We start from the raw sequence: 22,326 nt of genomic DNA, 5'->3' as shown, positions 1-22,326 counted from the left end.
ATATATATACCACATCTTCTTTATCCATTCATCTGTAGATGGACATCTTGGCTCTTTCCGTAGTTTGGCTATTGTGGACATTGCTGCTATAAACATCAGGGTGCACGTACCCCTTCAGATCCCTACATTTGTATCTTTGGGGTAAATACCCAGTAGTGCAATTGCTGGTCCATAAGGCAGCTCTGTTTTCAACTTTTTGAGGAACTTCCATACCGTTTTCCAGAGTGGCTGCACCAGCTTGCATTCCCACCAACAGTGTAGGAGGGTTCCCCTTTCTCTGCATCCTCGCCAATATCTGTCATTTCCTGACTTGTTAATTTCAGCCATTCTGACTGGTGTGAGGTGGTATCTTACTGAGGTTTTGATTTGGATTTCCCTGATGCCGAGTGATGTTGAGAAGCATAACATATTTTTAAAAGATATAAAATAAGACTTCAGTAAGTGAACGTACCATCCTGGCTAGAAAGGCTTAATATCTCAAATTTGATCCAAATTAATATAACTAAAAATCACAACCCATTTTTTTTCCCTGAGTGAGGACAAAGGTGTAAAACTTTTAGAGATTAATATCTCCCCTATTCCATGGCTTGTCTTTTTTTTCTCTTAACAATGCCTTTCAAAGAGCAGAAGTTCTTATTTTGATAAAGTCCAATGTATCAGTATTTTCTTCTAAGAATAGTACATTTGATGTCAGACCTTAGAAGTCTTTGCTTGACCACGATCGCAAAGCTTTTCTCCTACATTTTCTTCTATTAATGCTATAATACTAGGTTTTACAGTTAATCTATTATCCATTATGACCAGATATTTGAATACAATGTGAAGCATAGATTGCATATTATCCAAGTATCCTAGCACCTTTTGTTAAGAAGACTACCCTTTCTCCATTGAACTGTTTTACACTGTTGTTGAAAGTCAGGTATCAGTTATGAGGGTCTATATTTAGACACCTACTGAGTTCCACTTGTCTATTTGTCTAGCTAGATATATCTAGCTAGCTAGCTAGCCAGCTAGCTAGACAAATATATATATATATATATATATATATATATATATATATATATATATACTATATTGGTTAGTTAAGTTTTATAATAAATCTCTCACTCACTCTGTCTCTCAAATAAATACATAAAATCTTTAAAAATTTTTTTAACCTGTGTATGTCTTTATATTTAAAGTGAGCATCTTATAGGCAGCATATAGTTATGTCCTGCATTTTATTTATTTATTTTTAAAAAAAGATTTTATTTATTTATTTGTCAGAGAGAGAGAGAGCACAAGCAGGGGAAGCAGCAGGCAGAGGGAGAAGCAGGCTCCCCGCTGAGCAAGGAGCCCGACGCGGGGCTCAATCCCAGGACCCAGGATCACAACCTGAATCAAAGGCAGACGCTTAACCAATTGAGTCATCCAGGCATCCCTATGTCCTGCTTTTTAATCTAAGATGACAATCTCTGAATTTTAATTGGTGTGGTTAAACCATTTATATTTAATGTGATTACTGATATTTTGGGTTTAAATTTACCACTTTGTTGTTTTCTATTTGTCCAATCTGTTCCTTGTTTCCTTTTTCTGCTTTTTGTTCCTTCTTTGGATTAATGAAATACTTTTTATGACTCCATTTTATCTCCTTTGTTGGCTTATTAGCTGTAATTCTTTATTGTGTTATTTTAATGGTTGCTTTAGGATTTTTAGTAAACATCTTTAACTTATCACAGTTTAACTTCAAGTGATACTATACCACTTGTACAGAGTAAGAATTCATAATAATATACTTCCAGGGGCGCCTGGGTGGCTCAGTCGGTTAAGCGTCTGCCTTCAGCTCAGGTCATGATCTCAGGGTCCTGGGATCGAGGCTCGCATCAGGCTCCCTGCCCAGCGGGAAGCCTGCTTCTCCCTCTCCCACTCCCCCTGCTTGTGTTCCCTCTCTCGCTGTCTCTCTCTCTCTGTCAAATAAATAAAATCTTTAAAAAAAATAATATACTTCCATTTCTCTCCTCCTAGCTTTTGTGCTATAATCATATATTTTACTTCTATATACATTATAAATATAGCAATATCTTATTTTCACTTTAAACAGTTGATTTTCTTTTAAAAAGCCTTTGAAAATAAGAAAACAAGTCTTTTATATTTACCCAGGTAGTTACCATTCCCAAGGCTCTTAATTCCTTTATGTAGATCCCAGATTTCCCTCTGGTATCATTTTCCTTCTACCCAAAGCATTTCTTTCTTTTTTTTTCCTTTTAAGATTATTTATTTATTTATTTGACAGAGAGCAGAGAGCACAAGCAGGTAGAACAGCAGACAGAGGGAGAGGGAGAAGCAGACTTCCCACTGAGCAGGGAGCCCAATGAGGGGCTTGATCCCAGGACCCCGGGATCATGACCCAAGAGGAAGGCAGACGCTTAACCAACTGAACCACCCAGGCGCCCCCTGAAGCATTTCTTTCAACATTTCTTATAGTGCAGGTCTGCTAATGATGAATTCTCTCAGCTTCCGTGTGTCTGAAAAACTTTTCATGTCACCTTTGTTTTTGAAAGCTATTTTCATTTGGTATAGAATTCTAGGTTAATGGTTTTATTCTTTCTGTACCCTAAAGATGTTTCACTGTCATCTAGTATACTTATTTTCTGCTGTCATTCTAATTTTTGTTCCTTTGTACGTAATGTATCATTTTTCCCTCCCAGCGACTTTTGCATTTTCCTTGTTATCACCAGTTTTAAGCAATTTGATTAACATGAGCCCTTTTGTTGTTTTCTTCATGTTTCTTGTGGATTGGCTTCATTGAGCTATTTGGATTGGTGTATTTATAATTTTCATTGAAATTGAAAATTTTTGACCAGTTTTTCTTATTTTTTCTGTGCCATTCTCTTTTGTGTACTGCAATTACATGTAAATGAGGTTGTTTGAAATTTTCCACAGCTCACTAAAGCTCTATTCCCTTTTTTTTTTTTTTTGGTATTTTTTAAAATTTCGGTTTTATTGAGGTATAATTGACATATAAAATTATAAGATATTTAAAGTATGCATTGTGGTGATTTGATGTTCATGTACATTGTGAAAGAACGCACTGCCATCAAGTTAGTTAACATTTCCATCACCTTTGGATGTGTGTGAGAACATTTAAGTTCTACTCTCTTAGCAAATTTTAATTATACAATACAGCATCATCAGCTATAGTCACCATGTTTTACATTTGAGGCTCAGAACTTATTCATCTTACAGCTGAAAGTTTGTATCCTTTTATAAACCTCTTTCTATTCCCCTTACCTGCCAGCCTCGGGCAACCCCCTTTCTACTCTCTGATTCTATGAGATTGACTTTTTCTTTTCTTTTCTTTCTTCTCTTTCTCTCTTTCTTTCTTTTTTTAAATTCCACATTTAAGTGATATCATGCAGTATTTGTCTTTCTCTGTCTGGCTTATTTCATTTAGCATAATGTCTTCCAGGTCCATCCTTGTTGTCACAAATGGCAGGATTTCCTTTTTTCTCACAGCAGAATAATATTCCAGTCTCTCTCTCTCTCTCTCTCTGTGTGTGTGTGTGTGTGTGTGTGTGTGTGTGTGAGATACCTTGTTTATTCATTTTTTTGTTAATGGACACTTAGGTTGTTTCCATATCTTGGCTATTGTGAATAATGCTACAATGAACATGAGGGTGTAGATATCACTTTGATATCTTATTTTCAGATACAAATCCTTTTTAACTTTTTTTTGAAAAATGTCTTTTCAAATCTTTGACTATTTTAAAATTGAGTTATTTATCTTTTTTATTATTGAGTTGTAAGTTTTCTTTGTATATTCTGGATATCAGACTCTTTTTTTATTATTATTACATTCAATTAGCCAACATATAGTACATCATTAGTTTTTGATGTAGTGTTCAACGATTCATTCTTTTTTAGCTTCTTGAACATATGGAATATAATTATAATAACTATTATTCTTGTCTAGTAATTCTATCATCTGTGTCATTTTGTGTTGGTTTTAATATTTTTTTTCCTCCTTCTGGGTCATATTTTTCTGCTTCTTTGTATGTCTGGTAGTTTTGATTGGATGCCACAAATTTTTAATTTTTTCTTACTATGTGCTGGTTGTTATTTTTTATTACTATAAATATAGTTGAGCTTTCTTCTGGGATGTAGTTAAGTTTCAACTTTTACTTTTTGGTTGTATTAGATGAGACTGAAGCAGCATTTAGCCTAGGGCTAGTTTAGCCCACCCCTGAGACAGGACCCTTTTGAGTAGTCTTCCCAATACCTCATGAATCATGAAGTTTTGTATTCTGGCTAGTGGGAACAGGAAATACCCTAGTCAGGGGGAATGCTGGGGGCCAGTTATTCTCAGCTGGGGGCAATACTGCCCTACAAAGATATTTGGCAGTGTCTGGAGACTTTTGGTTTTCACAACTCAGAAGCTGGGGGTTGTTTTTGCTGACATCTAGTTGGGAAAAGCCAGGATGTCATTAAACATCCTATAATGCAGCCCCTAAAGAAAGAAGTATCTGTCCCAAAAGAGTGTTGAGGTTAAGAAACCCTGCCTAATCCTCTTGGGTGATTTTTTCCCTGGGCTTTAGGTAGTTTCTTCACATGCATGTTCTGATCAGCACTCTGAGAGTTCAGAGGAACCCAACTCAGTTCTTGGGTGTTTCTTTGTGTAGCATTCTCCTCTCTGGAACTCTGCCCTGAGAACTCTAGCCATCTTGGGCTCTCAGCCTCACAACTCTGTTTCCTCAACTCCAGGAGACTGCTGGGCTTTGTCTGAGCCCCCAGCCGAACCCTGAACTGCAGTTTGGAAGCTCTTCAGGCAGTAAATTGGAGCAACGTTAGGGCTCTCCTCATTTGTTTCTTTTCTTTAACAAATGCTTATTCTACATTGCCTGATGTTCAATATCTTGGAAGCCATTTTTTTTTATATTTTGTCTGATTTTAGTTAAAAAAAAATTTTCCCAGGCATAAGAATAAATCATATCCCTGTTACTCCATTTTGTCTTGAAGCAGAAGCCCTGCTTTTGACATTTTTGAGATTCAGTTAGAATTAAATCTAGATCAGGGGGCAAAAGCTAGCTGTTCCATAGCTGAATCTTTCTCAAGAGTGTTTGGTGTTTACAAATAAGTTGTCAATCCTGAAAAATAACAAAAAATTTCATATAAAAATCCAGATTTCCAGCTATTCTTGAAACATCTTTTCTGGAACTATCTCAAATCAACTGTAGTGTATTTAGAAGTCTAACTTCTAGCAGTCAAGGCTTTGGGAGTGAATTGATGGGGGTAAGACCTGGGCTGCACATCTTCTTCATTGCCCCCAATTTCACTCTCCATTCTTCTCCATCCCTTCCTGTGTCCAGGAGGTTGACCTCTATAAGTGCATCAAAAGATTTCCTGGCTCTCTGGCTTCTCACTGGGGTCAGCCTATCGGGACATTGGCAAGGGATCAGTGTGGGAGGAGGCAGGATGAGAGTCTGGCTTCCTCTTTGCTAGCTTACTACAGGTTGGTCAAGTCCTTCTTTGAAAGGCTGCAGCTTTTGGCAAGTGGCCTTATCACACTGTTCTCTCTCTCTGGGTTCCAGTGACCCTGCCTAAGTACAAGGGGGCTAGGAAACATAGAGAAACCAATGGAATACTTAATGGATATTATTGCCCTGATTATAGAGACTCCTGCAGGAACATTTCTTCCTCGGTGACAAGCTAAATTCTTTTTGCTGACAGGGACAGAGTAGTGGGAAGGAGTTATTTAAGGCGTCCACCTCCAGATTAAGTTTTAATTGTATTCCTAGAGATTCTCTTCTGTTTATGTTCTGTCTTTCAGAAGAGTGTTTCATCAATATGACTAGGATCACATTCCTCAGTCTAGTCTATTTACACAATCTGTTTTGACAGCTCTGAGCAGAGGAGTCCCTAAAGGAAATATTAGATATCACCATACCATTCTATTCTAATCATATTTTATATTCTGTAATCTCAGCTTAATGATATTCTGCTCTGGAGCACAAATACACACTCATGTATGTGGAAACAGGCATGCACATGAATTTTTGTGCACTACCTCAATTCATGTTTCTCTGTGCTTTTCTTCTGCAGCTATGTGGTCTCTATCTGCAGCCTTCTAAATATTTAGTGATGAGCATTGTCTAATTAGTTGATTCATTAGATCAACAATCACCTTTTTTTTTGCACAGGAAAAAGCTGGAATCCTGGAAGAAGTAAAATGCCGAAGATAAAACCTGCTTGCCAAGATTAAGAATACCAGCAAAGATGTAGGATACAAGACATATGTTCTGTGGATTCACTACCCCAGAGCTGAGTATAGGTCAAAGTGCAAGAAGAAATAGACATAACTTCATGACAGGCTTAGATTTTTTTTTTTAAGATTTATTTATTTATTTTAGAGAGAGAAACACAGCACGAGCAGGAGGGGGCAGATGGGGAGGAAGAGAAGCAGACTCCACACTGAGCATGGAACCTGACCCGGGGCTTGATCCCAGGACACTGAGATCATGACCTGAGCCACCCAAGAGTCGATGCTTAACCGACTGTGCCACCCAGGTGCCCCTTAGAAAAAAATAAAGAAGCAGAAGATTAATTATTAATTATTGATCCATTTAGATCTTAAATCTTGTTCATTCCCTGAAAAGCAACAAAAACAATAATAAAAACTATGCTTTAGAATGTAATGTTTTCATGACTATTTTACAGGCCCCTGAAATGTTTTGTTTAAAGCATAGGGTCCAACTCATGGTATGCTGCAGAGCTAATGGAGTCCTCAGGGGCCATGGCCCACCCGGGAACACTGTGGCTCTCGGCTCTGCCTCTGTGTGATGTGGGAGGGATGGAGCCAGAGCAGGGTCCGAGGTGCCTCCCCGCTCTCTGGTTCAGTGACTCAGGGACTGATGATTGGTTTGGGGACTTAGGAAGAAGTCCTATTTAACAGAAGTCCATGTTCTCAGGGCATTAAAGTTGGACATTACAAAAAGAAATGGGGACAATCACAGACAGAGTGATATAGCCTTCCTGGTGGCCCGTGGAATAGGCTCCAATTCTGTATCTGGGATGGGGAAGGGGGTAGGATCATAGCAACAGCATCTACATGTTAAAATCTACCCTTGATCTTTTTAGAATCACTATGATATTCTCAGTCACCGATTCCACCTTAGTTTCAGAAGTTCTGGGCTGTGAATTGTGGGTACCCTGGCAGTCCCACGACTCTCCCCGACTCTTCCCTTCTTTAGATCTCCTCCTCAAACCTTCCTTTCACTCCAAACTAAGTGGTAGGAATCACTTCTCTTTACTTGTCATGGATGAAATCATCACCTCCCTAGAACAACCATCAAATTATTCGATAGTCCTTTTTATCACTTACGATCTGCATATGATGCTTCACCTTATCAATTCTTGAACCATACCTGTAAGGGGATTAGGAGATTGATAATTTATTCTGGGAGCACAAAAGCAAATAGAAACATATTTTATCACTTTGTTATGCACTGGTTTCATGTGATTTCTTAGCAATTTGTGTGTAGCAAACTGTTTCAATAAATGTGTATCATCTGCTAAATCTTACCAATTCATGCACTTTGTCCACTTTCTCATTCAATTTTCTGTGGCCCATGTTCCCCAGAGGGCCATAGTTGTTTTCTTGTGATGATACAGAAAGACCAGAGATCTCAGCTTTTTGGTTTACTCCATTTATCACATTCAAAGTGTCATTGAGAATCACTGTCCTGAAGAGATACTTGCACCCCCATGTTCATTGCAGTATTATTCACAATAGCTAAAACACGGAAATAACCTAAGTGTACATTGATAGATGAATGGATACTAAAAACTGACATATATATGTATATATATATATATTTAAGAAAGAAGAAAATCTTGCCTTCTATGACAACATGGATTGACCTAGAGGGTGTTATCTTAAGTGAAATAAGTCAGACAAAGACAAATATTGTATGATCTCACTTATATGTGAAATCTAAACAAGCCAAACTCATAGAAATAGAGAATAAAATGTTGTTTGCCAAGCGCTGGTGGCAGGAGCATAAGGAAAATGGGGAGATGTTGGTCAAATGGTGGAAGATTCTGAAGTGTCCAGTTATAAGATGAGTAAGTCCTGAGGATCTAATATGGCAGCATGGTGACCACAGTTAACAATACTGTATTACATACTTGAAAGTTGCTAAGAGAGTAGATCTTAGATGTTCTCACCACATACAAACAAGTGGTTATTACTTGATGTGATGGAAGTGTTAACTAACCTTATTGTGATAATCATTTCACAAAATATACATGTATTAAATTATTAGGTTGTACCCCTTAAACTTACACAATATTATATGTCAATTATATCCCAAAATATGAGGAAAATATATGTTAAAAAAAGTGTCATTAAGTTAAACTTTCTCATGTATATGTAACTGATAATAACAGATGTACTGGAATTTATTTACTTTGTGAAACCCTTAATGAAATAATGGATCTAGTGGACAATCATCAATGGACAACGGCATGCCCCAAGGAGAGACTAGCCAGACATCACGAACCTCCTGATGGAATATTATTACCCATGAAATATTGTTGCCAAAATATAGAACTTGAATTAGATCAGTTTCCATATGTAATTATCACTTTACTGGAAATATAAGGGTCAGAGGATCGGGTTATCACCATGGGGATGCAACCAGCAAAATCCAGACCAAGGAGAAAAGGGTATGGGGTAAATGGACCTCCAGGAGAGAAAGTTTACTTTTCCTTTAAGCCGTTAAAAGGGAAAATTCAGTGGCCCTCAAGGTCAGCGTCCCCATCTTGTTAAAAAAAAAAAAAAGTTCCTAACTTCAGGTGGTATTCAGTTTCGGGCAGGTGGGAACCTGGAAAATTAGACAGAATGAATGCTCAGACTTCTGCAATATATTGTAAGGAAAAAATAAAAGAGGAGAGCAAGGGGAAGATGTCTTGAATGAGAGAATTAAGTGACACATCAACCAGATATGTGGGACTTGTTTGGATCCTGACTCAAATGAACCAACTATAAAAAAAAAAACAAACCGGAAGAACAAAAACAAAAACTTTGAGACAATAAGGGAAACATGCTTGGATATTTCACGATATTAAGAAGTTATTGTTAATTCTGTAGGTGTGATAAATTATGACTGTATATATATATTTTTTGAAGAATCCTTATGTTTTAGGGCTAAGTATGGAAATAATTCTGGATTAGATGTCAGGATTGCTGGGATTTGTGAATGAGGTGGGGGGTTATGGGAGGAAACAAGAGCAGCCATGAGCTGATGATTGTTGTAGCTGGAAGATAAATGAGGGTCCACTGCTCTTTTTACTTTGATGTATGTTTGAAATTTTCCGTAATTTTTTGGGCAAATAAAGAATCTTTCATTTGCCAATGCATTTGAGTTTACCATCACATATCATGTATAAAATCAGTAATTAATAATGCCTACTAAGACTTGGAGCTACGCAACAGTTTACAAAGCAGTTCATTTACAATCTCATTTCTTCCTCCTGGGTACTACTGGGCGAGGTCGGTGTTGTGTCACTTCGCAGAAATGAATGAAGCTCAAGGAAGCCCAGGGCAATTGCTGCCTTGAAGCCACGGGCCAGAACTAGAACGTAGAGTCTTAGAAATTCCACATTCTGGGCTCCTCCCCCCACACCAAGAAGCTTGAAAAGGGAAGAGTGGGAGTGGAATAAAGAAAGTAATTGTTTACAGAACGCTCCAGGACCTGACAAAACAGCGACTTCGGGAGTGGAAGGAAGTCCTGGGCGGCTGGGCCGATACTCGCCGTGGCCACCAGATGGCGAAGGCTGCTCGCTGCCCAGCGGACAACCGCGCCGGGCGCGGAAACTGCCCGGAGACCCAAGGCCAAGGGCAAGGCGCTCCGACACTGCGCGGAAAGCTGAGCCGAGCCTAAAGTTACAGAAGTTGCTGCGCGAGTCCTGCTGCCTCCACAAGCTTATAGAAGCAAGTTTAGGGCTTTTTAAGGAGACCCGAAGGTGGGGAGATTAAAGTGGAGGATGCACACCTTGCTGCCTAAAATAAGCAGTGACTTGCGCTTCGGGGTTGGTCAGGGATCCCTCAGAAGCCCGGAAACTTGGGGGACCATTGCTGAGGGCCTGCTCCGTAGGTGGCTCTGCTAAATCCTTCCCCTGGGGAACTCGACGCTCTTCTTTGGCGAAGCGCAAAGGACTACTAGGGTCGAAGGAGGAAAGGGTATAGGGTAAATGGACCTCCAGGAGAGAAAGTTTACTTTTCCTTTAAGCCGTGAAAAGGGGAAATTCAGTGGCCCTCAAGGTCAGCCTCCCCGCCTTGTTAAAAAAAAAAAATGTTCGTAACTTCAGGCGGTATTCAATTTCAGGCGGGCGGGAACCCCAAGGGTGTGCGCTGGGCGCAGGCCTCGTCCTCTACCCAGAAGAGGATAGGCGCAGGTGGACAGATTGCGCGGGTTCGAATCCACCCGGGCCGGAGCTCGCGTACTCGAAAGCCTAAAAAACTTGAGGGATGGGGCACGGAGGAGATGGGGATTTCATAGAAAGGGACTCAATCGGGCTCACCAACAGTTTTGCAAATTGTCTTTAAAAAGCGCCTCCTGGTGACGCTGAAATCTCCGCGAGGTGAAAGCCCAACTTTTGGAGTCGGCCTGCAGCTTAGTGGGGGACATCGCGGCGCGAACGTGAAAAAAATGAAGGATGCAGCCAGCGTCCAGGCGAGTGGAAAACGAGTGATTCTAATTTCTGTCCCTACTGGAGGCTCAATTTCGATTAAAATCAAGGGGAATGCGGGAACGTTTTTACTCCGGTGCTTTTCCGTGACACCTGCAAATTTTTACCAGAATCGCATCATCACCCCCCTCCCCCCGACACACACACACACACACACACACACACACACACTTGTTTGGTTCAGAAAGAAGGAAGAGACTGCAGAGGAAAGGGAAGACTGCGAGTTTGCCTTTACCTCCAGGTTTAAAGTTAATCAAAGGTGTCCGAAGAAGGACGCTAGGACCAAAAGCTGATCGGGAGCTTCAAACTCTCCATTACGGAGTTGGGAGATGCTCTGCTGCAGATTCCAAACCCCGGCCCTAGTTAACAGTTGGCGCGCTAGTATGCAGGTTCTCCCATCGCCTACTTCTTTTCGTACTCTTCCAGCCTTTCCCAGTGGGCGGCTCCCCAGCCCACCCTGAGGACAGCTACCCCAGGTCCCAGCAATTCGCAGCTTCGGCACCCAGGAGGAGGAATCCTGGGACTAAGGGGAGCGAACTTGTGCCGGGGCGGGGTGGGGAGTGGAGGGAAGCCCCGCCCCGAGTTCTTCCCAAAGCAGGAAAGACGTCCAGGAGCTACGCGGGAGCTATTTTTTTCGTTTGCCTTAAAAAAGAAAAAAGAAAACTCGAACAACGAAAAAAATGGCTATGTAAAGGACAGCGTGGAAAATGGCAAACAACAGCCTTTCCAACTCAGAGTCGGGTTCTTTTTGCCCTTCGTTTTCCTCTGGGCTTTCGTTGCGGTTTATTCGCTTTACTGTGTGCTTTTGTTTGGAGCAGGAACGGAGGTGAAGCGAATCCCGGCGGAGCAGCAGACCCCCAAGCCGGGGTCTCCACCCTGCGCAGGGAACGCCGCCTGAGCGGGTGCAAACGCGGGGACCCTGGCAGAGAATGTAAACAAACGGGGCGCCGAGCCCTTGATCATTATTTAAATAGAGGCTTGTTTATCGGTGTCATCCTAGGAGGATTAATTAGATACATCTCTTCACAATTTGGTGTCTGACACTCCATCTTAGGAATGCCTTATCACAAGGTGTTAATTGGGGCCACTCAGCCACTTACGTTTCTATTAAACACTGTGAGGGACTTTTCACAAGTACCAGGTTCTTTTTACTGTACGGTGCAAAAATATACAGGACTCGAAATAGACTGGGACCAGAGTCTGCTTTATCCCGGCGGTGATTAGCATTATCCGGGCTTTCTAGAGGGCAGAGCACTGTTTCGAAATTCTGTCGCTGCTCCCAGTACGTTATGGTCCCTGGGGGGGAGAGGGGGGCGCTGACCAGGTTAGGGGGGCTGCGAGTCCTCCCGCCAGAGTCTGAATCTGTTATCCATAATAAATATACATAAACCAGATTTCAAGCTTTCGCTTATAGCGTCGTAAAATTCCGGGCGGCTTTGGTAAAGCTTTTTGAAGAGGCACGGTCATAGACTTGGGGCTAGAGTCGGGGCCCCCAAGGTCACGGGCGGCGCGGGAAGAGCTCGGGCCCAGGAAGGATACAGGGAATGGGAAACTGGGGAGAGGCTCCTAGCGGCCTTAATTGGGCGCGGAAGAGGAGGAGGTCCCGGCTGATTGCTCGCCTCCCAGCAGCTAATCCTCTTAGCAACTGCATTTCCGCGCCACGCAGTTTAGCAAAATGACCCTCCCGGCCAGACCTTTACCCCGGGAGGGTCAGGAAGGGGCTGGAAAGGTTTGCAAGCTGGGCCAGAAGCCGTCTGCAGATAAGCCTGGCGGGACGTCTGGCAGGGGGGGGACAAAGGGCCCTCCGCCCCACTCCTGGGTTTAACTTTTCGGCGGGCCTAGGGCTCAGCCAGGGGATGGGGTGGCCTTCGGCCTCCTGGGGAAGGAGAGCCAAATAAACGGAGCTAGACTCAGGGCGAACGGCTCCCGGCCGCTGTTTCCAGAGTGGAGCTGCACGGGACGACTGGAATCCTCATTTCTAAGTGTCGCGCCCGCCCCTCGCCCGCACCGCCGCCGCCGCAGCGTCCCCAGCGTCCGTGGCCGAGTTTGGCCGCCCGCGACGCGCCCCGGCCAGCAGCTACCGAGACTAGCAGCCCGCAGCGGCGGGTGCGCTTGGGGGCTCCATGTAGAAAAAAAGCCGCAGGTTGGAGCAGAAGCTGAGTTGTGGGCGGCCCGCTTCCCGCCGCGCTGCAGGGACCAGTAACTCGTGGGCGCTCAAAGGGCCGCGGGGGTTCCCGGGGAGCCCACGTGGGTCCTGGGACGGGTGGCCCCAAGAAAGCCTAGGAAAAAGCCCAGAGAACGAAGTGGTCACGGGCCGAGACAGGGCCCGGAATCCAAGAGCTGGTGGCCGAGGTTTTCCAGGCCGGGTTAAGCCTAACATAGGCAATCCTGCATCTCTGCAACCTCCCCTCTCCCCCACCCCCACCCCCACCGGCCCAATACCCATTGTCCAGACTTCCCAGTGGGGTGAGGAAATAAACCCATTCATCTTCAAGAAAAAAAGAAGATAAACAAAAGCAACCCCACCCCCTCATGACTACAGTGTCCACTTACAGATTCTAGAACCTGCGGGTGGGGGTGGGGTGGGGGGGGGACACTGTTCATGCTGGAGAAGAGTGGAGAGGGAAGAAAAATAAGATCTTTAAAACAAAGATTACAACTCCAAGTACAGAAGACAGAGCTATGCCTGTTCCCTTAATGAACCACATTTATTAAAAATGACTAAGACTGTACATAAAAATCCAAGATCTCTAAAAAGCCTATAGGAGCTGTGGCATCAGGTTTTAGTTTCTTCACATTACCGAGCTGGGTAGTGGGGATGGCAAAGAAAGAGGGTGAAATAGGGGAGTTTTCCTTACACATGTTTCAAGTTAGTACATTGTAGCTGAATACATTCTTAACTATCTAAGAAGTAAACAGAATATTCCCCAATATCCGGGATGATGAGAGAACCTATCCCCCCCCAAGCCCTGCTGTCAGGTGATCTGTGAATTCTTGACAAAGCCAAAGCACCAATTTTCATCATCTCAGACACGTAAGGAGACTATTTGTACAATATATCCCATGGTATTCTACAGTGTATCTAAGCACACACAAAACTGTACACTTTAAAATTCTCTCTCTTATTTTCTTTTTTGGCCACTCCCTTCCCCACCCCCTTCTCCTGAGTCCTACTAGCCACCTCAGCCCACAGCAGAGGCCTAGCCTGTGACACAGTCCTGAACTAGGGCCAAACATGGCTTGCTTCGAAAGCCTAGGAGGAATCAAAGTCAGGTAAAGCCAGCACCTTCACGTAAGGTTTTTCTCACCTCCCAGGCCTAGCTATCTTTTGTCCCTAGCAGAAAGTAACAGCAAAAAGTCCCCTGTTGAAGCTTAAGGCCCAGCCCTTCTCTTCCAGAAGCAAAACACCTTGCCACTCCGGGATTCTCTCTGCTTACAGATTTACACATAGGAATGAGAACCAGATCTTTCAACTCATTGGCTAGCGCTCAGCACTCCGAATCTTCACAGCCCGATTCTCTGAATGTTTAGTGCCTCCAATAAATAAATCCAGAACCTTGAATAACCTTCAAATTTTTAAAACGCTTTAAAGTCCTTCATTAATTTTATTTAAAAAACAAAAAAATGCGAGGCTTGTTTCAGTTACCTGCAGCAATTAAAAAGCTTTGGCACCTTCTTTTAGAGGATTGCACAAAACGGGATGCATCAAGGTGGAATGCAAACGTCTTTTTGGCAAACCTAGGCAAAGAAGACAACAAAAAACACCACCAAGTCCATCTGCAAAAAGTTAGCTCATTTTGACGTAGTTAAAATAACTCTTTAGGGAGTTGGGTAAAAAGCATAATACCCCCCCATGCCTTTTGAGGTGTCTTTACTGTACTCTTCAGCGTTAATGTCCTCACACTTTATGGAGGGAGAATTTTCATTACTAGAGGTGCTGGGAGACAGCCGCCGGCGCTTACAAGCACTGGTGTATACCCCCGAATCGTTGGAATCCAAAGACTTGATGGAAGGGGGGGTCTCTATCCAAGAAGAGCTGATTTCTTCTTTGACTTTCTCCTTGGAGAGCTGATCCTCAGAGAACACAGTGGGGCTTGTTCTGGAGGTCCATGGGAGTCCAGCAGCCATCTTCCTCTGGTAAGAGCCTCGACCTCCCCACCCTGCCATGGCAGGGAAGGTTGGGTCAGGGTAATAGCCCAGGGCGTGGGACGTCTGGAGGGGCAAGGATTTAATACCATATGGGAGCAAGGTGCTGGAAGTATATTCAGACTCATAGGAACCGATGTCTAGTTTGTTGGTCCCAGGTTGCTGGACAGGCGTGACAAGCCACCGCTGGGGAGGGTTGACCACCTCTTCGTTCTGTTGGGGTGAAAGGAGCCCATTGGTCTGTGGCACGGTTCTCTCGCCATTATAATATCGGGCTTGAGGTAAAGTGTTGACAAAGGGCTCCGGGAAGAAGGACTGAACGCCGTACCGACCTCCAGGGACAATCTGATGGGATCTAGGAGAATCCGTGGGAGATGGAGTTAACCTGTCATTTTCTGAAGCGGTGTACATGCTACAATATAAAGAGAAACACTTAAAAAAAAAAAAACCCTAATGTTGTTACCAAATAACCACCTCCCAGAAATCAAAAAGGCTCACATAGTGGGCTGTACTGGGAGCACTGGTCTGCTGGAGTGGAGGGATGGAGGTAGGAGATGCACTGGCCCATTTCAGCCCGACGCTTGGCTCATAAGGAAAAAGTTTCCTCCCAAGCACTAAGTATTTAAACTATAGAAAAATCCACCTTTGCAAGTCCTAGAACTTGAAGAACAGTGCCACTCTCCTTTGTCAATGTCAGGGAAGGAATGCTGACTGTGGTATTAGAAATCCCACATGTAAATGACCTTGTGGGGCTTTACTGTTTAATGTTGTGAAAATTACATCCTCTTAGTTTTAGGTTTTTCTTATGTAAAAAAAAAAAATAATGATAATAAAAGAGGGGGAGTAATAATACCTATTCCTCGGAGGATAAGAAAGTTGGATCAAATGAAAAGGAAGGTATATAAATGCAGATTACGAAAATTTCAAATCTCCACTCAAATGTTAAAAAAAATAGCTCCTCATTTTTCAGCCCTTAACATTGCTTTAAAAATTAACAAACCCTTCCGTGAAAATTCTAAAGCAAGATTAGCCAAGGGGGGACAAAACGCAAAAATAAAAATAGCTGAAAATCCCAAACAAACGTGAAGACTCGTCCTAGAATGTTCTCTGGGAAGTGTCTGGTTATGTATGTCCTGTTCAAAGATGACCATGCAAATATGAATAAAAGCTGCACTTACGAATCATAGTTGTCTCTGAAGCCTTTTGCAAAGGGGTTATGATCAATCTTTAGTTGAGTTATCTAGAGAGGGGAGAAAAACAGTCAGTTGATGAGTGCTTTATCACGCTGGACCTAGCTGTAGAGATTCTTGGGCCATTTGGGACACTCACATCGGTGTTTTGGTAGGCAGTCACCGCAATGAACTGCGTTTCAGAGAAGGTAAAGGTCTGAGTCTTTGAGGGCTCGTTCAGGTCCTCCACGCCATCCTCTGTCACCTCAACAATGTGCAGTCGGGGTTGGTACTTGTGTAAAGACTGCAACACTATCATCTGGAAATGGTACAGAAAAAGAGCTGCCAAATCCATAAAGTCTCTTAGAGGTAAATCTTGTCAAACTACATGTTTTGGAATGGGACTCCTGCTTGTCGCCCACTGACAGTTACCTTTTTCTATAGCCATTTTTAAGATCTTCTCATTGCTGCTTTTGCAACTTAAAACCTAGCTGGCTGGCTATGCGTGTTTGACAAACACTCTTTCCTCTTAGTTACTAAGTCCCCCAAAGACTTTAGTATTTCTTCTCCTAATAGTCAACTCACTGTTGACTGAAGTCTAGTGAAAATGAAAGGTCAAAAGAAAAAAAAAAAAAAGGTTAGAACTAGGTGAGCAAACAGGTAAACAACTGCAGATATTACAAATACAGCAAAGAGTATGGTAACTTGTTAGGAAAAGAAATCTATGTCCAGAAGCCACCCCGTCCTCTGTCACTCTACCTGGGTGTTGTTGTTATTTGCGCCTTTGTTATTGGTGAGTTTTAATTTCCCAAAGGAAATCTCCTGTCTCATCCAGTGGGAACCAGTATTAGGAGACTCTGGGTGAACATACATTTTGTTGCCTAAGAGAAAATGAAACAAAACACAAAACCCAAGCAGATAGGGCTGATTACACATGGACATAGGGGAGGGATGTCTGTTACATATAGATTCAAGAGCTAGTCTTCAGGCACAAGTCTCCCCAGAGCTCGCTCTCCACCGGGATTCCACTGACGGCCCTCCCAGGGCCCCTGTGCTTCCGGCCCTCCTTGAACAAGGCAGTCATCTTAATGCTACCTCAAAATACATAAAAGGAGCCACCAGGAGATGTCTCTTGAAGGTCAGTTTGGGGCCTCCTAAAGCTGGTAGGGCAACATCTGATGGAAAGTGGTTGGGTTTTCATGGGCGGACTCAACCTTGGGGAAGGCTTTCTCAAGTGAAGGCTGGAGTGTTGGGAGCCCTTTCCACCCAGGAGAATTTAGTAGGAATTGGTGGGGGAGGGTGGGGAAGAGTAGGGTCATGGTTACAGTACCAAAGTTTATATTCCTAGGCAAGAAATCTGACTTGGCAATTCTCTCCCTCTCTCCCCCATTCCAACAGCAACACCAAGAAACTCATACTAACACCTCTAGGCCCCAGATGAGGGGCAAGTGCTCGATTTAAATGTGAGCTTTCCGAGTCAGGAGTTCAGTGCCCGCCCCTCCCTGCCTGGGCCTCCTCTCTCCTCACCCTGCATGTTATTGTCCGCTTTGCCGCAGGTCACCCACTTGCCCCCCTGGAATCGCCAGTGGTTGGGGTCCGCCAGCACTACCTCTACAAACACGTTGTAGTGGGCCGTGGGATTGAGTCCGTTTATGTTGAAGCTCAAGAAAGGAAACATGCGCCTGAATGAGGGAACAGAAGCAGGATAAGCGGCTTAAATCCGGATGCCTGAGAGCAGGCCCGCACCAGACCAGGTTTGCCGGCACCTGGGGTAGGTCAGAGTAGGACACTGAAAGGCCCACAGAAAGAACAGAATACTGGTCCACAAAGTGGCCCCTCACTCTGCAAAATACTTGAGTTGTCAACTCTGGGAACATCTCTTTTCTGAAACAATTTGCCCCAAAGTAAGCATTTCCCCAGTTGAGGTGCTACTGCACCCTCTCCCCACTCAAGTTCTTAATTTTTCTTCCAGGATATGAAAAATCATTCGTTTTTCTACGTTTAAGTACCAGAGAACAACGTTCAGTTGTTCGTGTTAAAATTTTTAAATGGTACTCGTCAGGCTCAAAGTTCCCCTTGAGCGCCCCTCTCCCAGCACCCACCCCTCCCATTTCCCATTCGTACCCACTGTTAGCAGTTGGATGGGTATCAGAACCTTCTCACGTCCCGAACCCCACCAGGTCTGGCTCCAGGGCCTGCCTAATCAACTACCCGCACCAGCCAACCCTCCGATGCCCATCTCCCCGAGGCGCCCCGTGGAGACTCTGGCGCCTAAAACTGCGGGAGCCCATCTACTGCGCTCAGGAAGCCAACCTTTGCGCCTTTCCCCACCCGCAGCTCCTCGCGGGTATGCAGGGACCAGCTCGGTATGCCGAGCGGGCGGATCTAGTAAATCCAGCTTTGTGGACAATTCCCAATTTCCATTTCCGCCTCCTTCTCGCCAGTCCAGGTGAGGGTGACGGGGAGGGGGGCGGGGGGGGCAGCTGTAACATTAGCACCGTGCACAAACCGGTGCGCGGACCGGGAGGGACACCGAATTGGAGATGCTCGCGGAAAAACACTCTCCCAACAAATCGCGGAGCGAATGGGCACAGCTCCCTCACCCCCGGCCTTCCCCAGGACCACACAGTCACTCAGTTGTCATTCACCTCGGAGCCCCTCCGCGCTGCTCTCACCTGCCCTGTTTCGTAATGATCATCTCGGTTTGGTGGCGGTGGAATTTGAGCCACAGAGGCCGGTTGCACAGGTAGACGTGGGCACGAAAGCCGGAACCAGGAACCCCCAACGCCCCCAATCCTCCGCAGGACCCCGCAGCTGCCGCCCCAGGGTACGGCCCATAGAGCGGAGCCCCCTGGCTGTACTGATAGGCCCCCGGGCCGCCTGCCCCGCCGCCGCCGCCCGCGCCCGCTCCGCTACTCGCGCCGGCTCCCGGGCCGAACTGTGCCCTCCCAGGTGGGCACACAGCCGCGGGGAAGCCGCCGGGGGGCAGCATGGAGCCGTAGGGGTAGCGCGCCCCGTTGGGAGCAGGGTACACGGATCCGTGGGGCGCTCCTGCCGCCGCCTGGTAGGGGAAGAGCGAGCAGGGCGCGGCCAGCTCGGAGCCCTGAGGCCCGGGGGACTGGAGGTAGTAGCGCTCCGAGCTCAGGCTGTCCATGGAGTAGCGCGCGGTGGCGGCGGCGGCGGCGGCGGCGGCGGCGGCGGCGGCAGCGGCTGAGGGCAGCTCCTCCTCCCCGCAGGGGGAGCCCTTGCGGCCGTCCGGGGGCCCGGGCTTGGCCGCTGCCGCGGCGCTGGCGAAGGCGTCCCCGGCGTCGGCGTCACTGAGCATGGCCGCGGGGGCCCCCGCGCTGGCGGCCGTGGGTTCCCGGCTCCCACTCTCGCACGAGAGGCTGCCAGGGAACTTCTTGGGCGCTTTGTCTAAGTCCAGCCTCTGAGGCGAGGGGGCCGCGCCAGGGAGGTGGCCTGCGCTCCCGCTGCTTCCGCCTCGCGCACTCTCCAGCGGGTAGAAGTGCGTGCCGGGCAGGTTCACCGAGCTCACCAAGAGCTGCTCCCCTAACTGCATGCTTTGCAAAGCGCAGACGGCAGCTGGCTGCTTCCTCTCCTTCCGCGGCCTTAATATAAAGGCAGGATGGGGGAGCCAGCGCCCTCTTCCGAGGGGAAGGTAACTTCCCCTACCTCCGGTGCTGGGGCTACCCACCTGGCCGCACGCGGGCCGCTAAGGCGCGCACCCGCGCGCCGGGAACCCAGCGTCCTTTCCGCGAGGAAAGCTCACTGAGTTTGAAGGCAGGAGGTGGAAATTGACCGAAAAGCACTCTCCTTTTCCCTTCCCGTCCTTCTTGCCACTCTGCACCCCCGTCCTCCTCCACGCTCACACCCAGGAAGAAGAGGATTTAGATCTCTGTCCCCATCCACCCACCAGCGCTAGCCTTTCTGCCCTTCTCGACTGCCCGAGCGTGGGTCAAGTTGACCACTTGGAAACTTGCGGGCTGTCATTGGCTGCTTTATATATGTGCGGCCAGGGAGGGGCTTCGCGGCCCCACAGCCCGGGGACTCTCCTATTGGCTGACGGAGGTGACACTAATTCAATTAGGCATTTACTAATTGGATCATGTCGACTGCGACTTTCTTTTCCTTTAGTCTATTTTTTTTTTTTTTTTTTTTGAGACTCTGTCCTACTGTGAGAATCAATTCTGGTGTCCGTATTTTGCTGGAGTTTAGGAGAACGGGGTTTGGGGTCTGCGTAGCGGGGTCCACTCCTGGCACAGAAGTCATCTCAGCACTCTGAGAGGAGGATGCGGGGGCGGGAGCAGGTTTTAGAGGCTGGCGCGAGAAAGGCTCTGCAAGCTGAAGTCTTGCAGAGAGGCACCGGTCCCTGAGGGTGGGGATCTGGGGAGAGTCGGAGAGAGGCCGAGGCGAGGTCTCTTTCCTCATCGGGGGCTGTAGCTCCAGGCACACTTTCCTCCCGATGGTGGAAGGCTCCCAGGCCTTCAGCCTACAGGAACCCCATTTTGTTCGGTTCTACTCTTTTACTCAACTGGGAAGGGTTCGTGAAGAGGAAACCTTGCGCTCCGCGTTTGGGATTCCGGGGACAGCGAGAGCACATTGCCATCCTTGAGGACCGGCTTATGAGTCAGAAGCCCTGGCGGGGTGGGGTACTGGGGACACCCTCACCCTCTTGCCAACACGCCTGCTTTCAGAAGGCAATCACTTTTACTCCCCACAACTGAAAATCCGCCGCAGCTCCGTTTCCCTGAATCCCGGATTCCCTCCACCCCACACACCATCTTCAGTGGGGCCTGGCACCGAGAAACAAAGGTTCCCCAGCAGCAGTGCGGTTGAGATTCCCTGCGCCTCTCCTCTGCGGCGCAACACAGAAGGTAGAATAATTAGTGAAATAATCAGTTTGATACTGAATTAAGCCCTTTTGCCCCAGCTGCCTGTTTCTCCCTTGCGTTTCCGCAGACAGTAGAGTCAAGAGTGGTGCCGTCTTATTTTATTGTTTTATTACCGAAAAGGGGGGAGGCATGTTTCATTGCGGATAGGGAGAAGCATGAATATTCGCTGTTAATAAGCAATTACAGACGCGGCTTGTAATCGCTCCGGGAGCGCATTTTCCGGCTGAGATGTTGGGACTCTGCTTCCCCAACCGAACACGATCACACGGGAAACTCTTAGCCCACAACAGATGAGGCGGCCGCAGGATTTCTTGAGCGCGCACACGCCAGTGCAGAATAGCTCGAAGCTTTCCAACCTAGGTTCAAACCACAGCAGCATAAACCAACAGCTGCACGTCTGGGTTAGAGAGCAAGACGGTTTCTTAATACACTCGGACGTTCCAGGGAATTTACCAGTTTTGCGGGGTGGTGAAAACCGGGGGCGTGAGAAGGTTTTCAGGTTCAGGACACAGCCAGTGGGGAGGGAGCACGTTAAGCGAGTGGGCCGGGGCGGTGGTCCCGCAGGTCCTGGGCAGAGCAGCCCGGGAGCAGATCCCTGGAAAGGTGGCCCAGAGCGCACTGAGCCCAGCGCCCCTAGCATCTCGTCCTGCTAGTTGAGGTCGGGTTTGGCTTGGCTCCCTGCTCCGATCACCCCCACCGTCCACTCCCACCTCCCGGCTTTTGTTTTATTTTGACCGAGGGAAGTCGTGAAGAATTGAATTTTTCAAGTACTTTGTGCGTTTGCAGACTTCATGATTTTCAAAGTGGAGATTCCGTGAGGGGGACGCGAGAACAGGAAAGGAAGGGGCTGCGCGGTTTGGGTATCTTGGCGACGTAGCTCGGGTTTGGGGAACCTGGTTACGCCTCGCGGGCTCCTCCACGTTAGGCTTGACCTGAGCTGCAGGATGTGTGAGGCAAAAGTAGGGGTGAGATGGAATCTCACATTATTTGGAGATAGGGTGGCTGGGGGTAGGTATCAGTTTTGCGCTTTATCACAGAGAGAAAGCGGGCCTCTGTGTCCCTTCAAATTGCTTTCGAGGCGGGCAGGGAAGCGCTGCGCGTGGCAAAGTGCCATGGCCGGCAACAGGCATCGTTCCGACCCACTCTGGCGCAAATAACGCGGGCCAGCTGTCCCCCGCGCCACATCAGAAAGGGTTGATTTTATTCCAGCCCCAGAGCAAGCTCTTGAAAGCGCGTGGGTTCATTCTGAGTGCTACCTAATTATTAAATATATACACCGTATGCGTGATCAAGATTAGTGTTGACTCTTGGGGCAGGAAATTGCAGTTTACATCTCCCCACCTCCCCAGTATATCCATTATTTTACCCAAACTTTAACACATTTTACAGAT

At 46.3% G+C, this 22,326-nt stretch overlaps 1 protein-coding gene across 2 annotated transcripts; it reads right to left on the bottom strand.

The window, feature by feature from the left end:
• Nucleotides 1–13,417: 13,417 nt before the first annotated feature.
• Nucleotides 13,418–19,983, bottom strand: EOMES (eomesodermin). Of its 2 annotated transcripts, none has more exons than XM_081825565.1 (6): nucleotides 18,719–19,983; nucleotides 17,571–17,725; nucleotides 16,803–16,924; nucleotides 16,204–16,362; nucleotides 16,053–16,114; nucleotides 13,418–15,229 (listed from the first exon to the last, which is right to left on the bottom strand). In XM_081825565.1, exons 1-6 carry the CDS (start codon nucleotides 19,600–19,602, stop codon nucleotides 14,548–14,550), a joined length of 2,064 nt encoding a protein of 687 aa, XP_081681691.1. In that variant the 5' UTR covers nucleotides 19,603–19,983; the 3' UTR covers nucleotides 13,418–14,547. The 2 variants fall into 2 exon arrangements, with proteins under 2 accessions (XP_081681691.1, XP_006740602.3); XM_006740539.3 differs by having other exon boundaries at nucleotides 14,314–15,286; nucleotides 18,719–19,981.
• Nucleotides 19,984–22,326: the final 2,343 nt, after the last annotated feature.

The sequence above is a fragment of the Leptonychotes weddellii genome, chromosome 1 (assembly GCF_054177405.1).
Source record: "Leptonychotes weddellii isolate Sample4059 chromosome 1, ASM5417740v2, whole genome shotgun sequence".
Lineage (NCBI taxonomy): Eukaryota > Metazoa > Chordata > Mammalia > Carnivora > Phocidae > Leptonychotes > Leptonychotes weddellii.
This window is presented reverse-complemented; position numbering and strand designations above follow the sequence as displayed.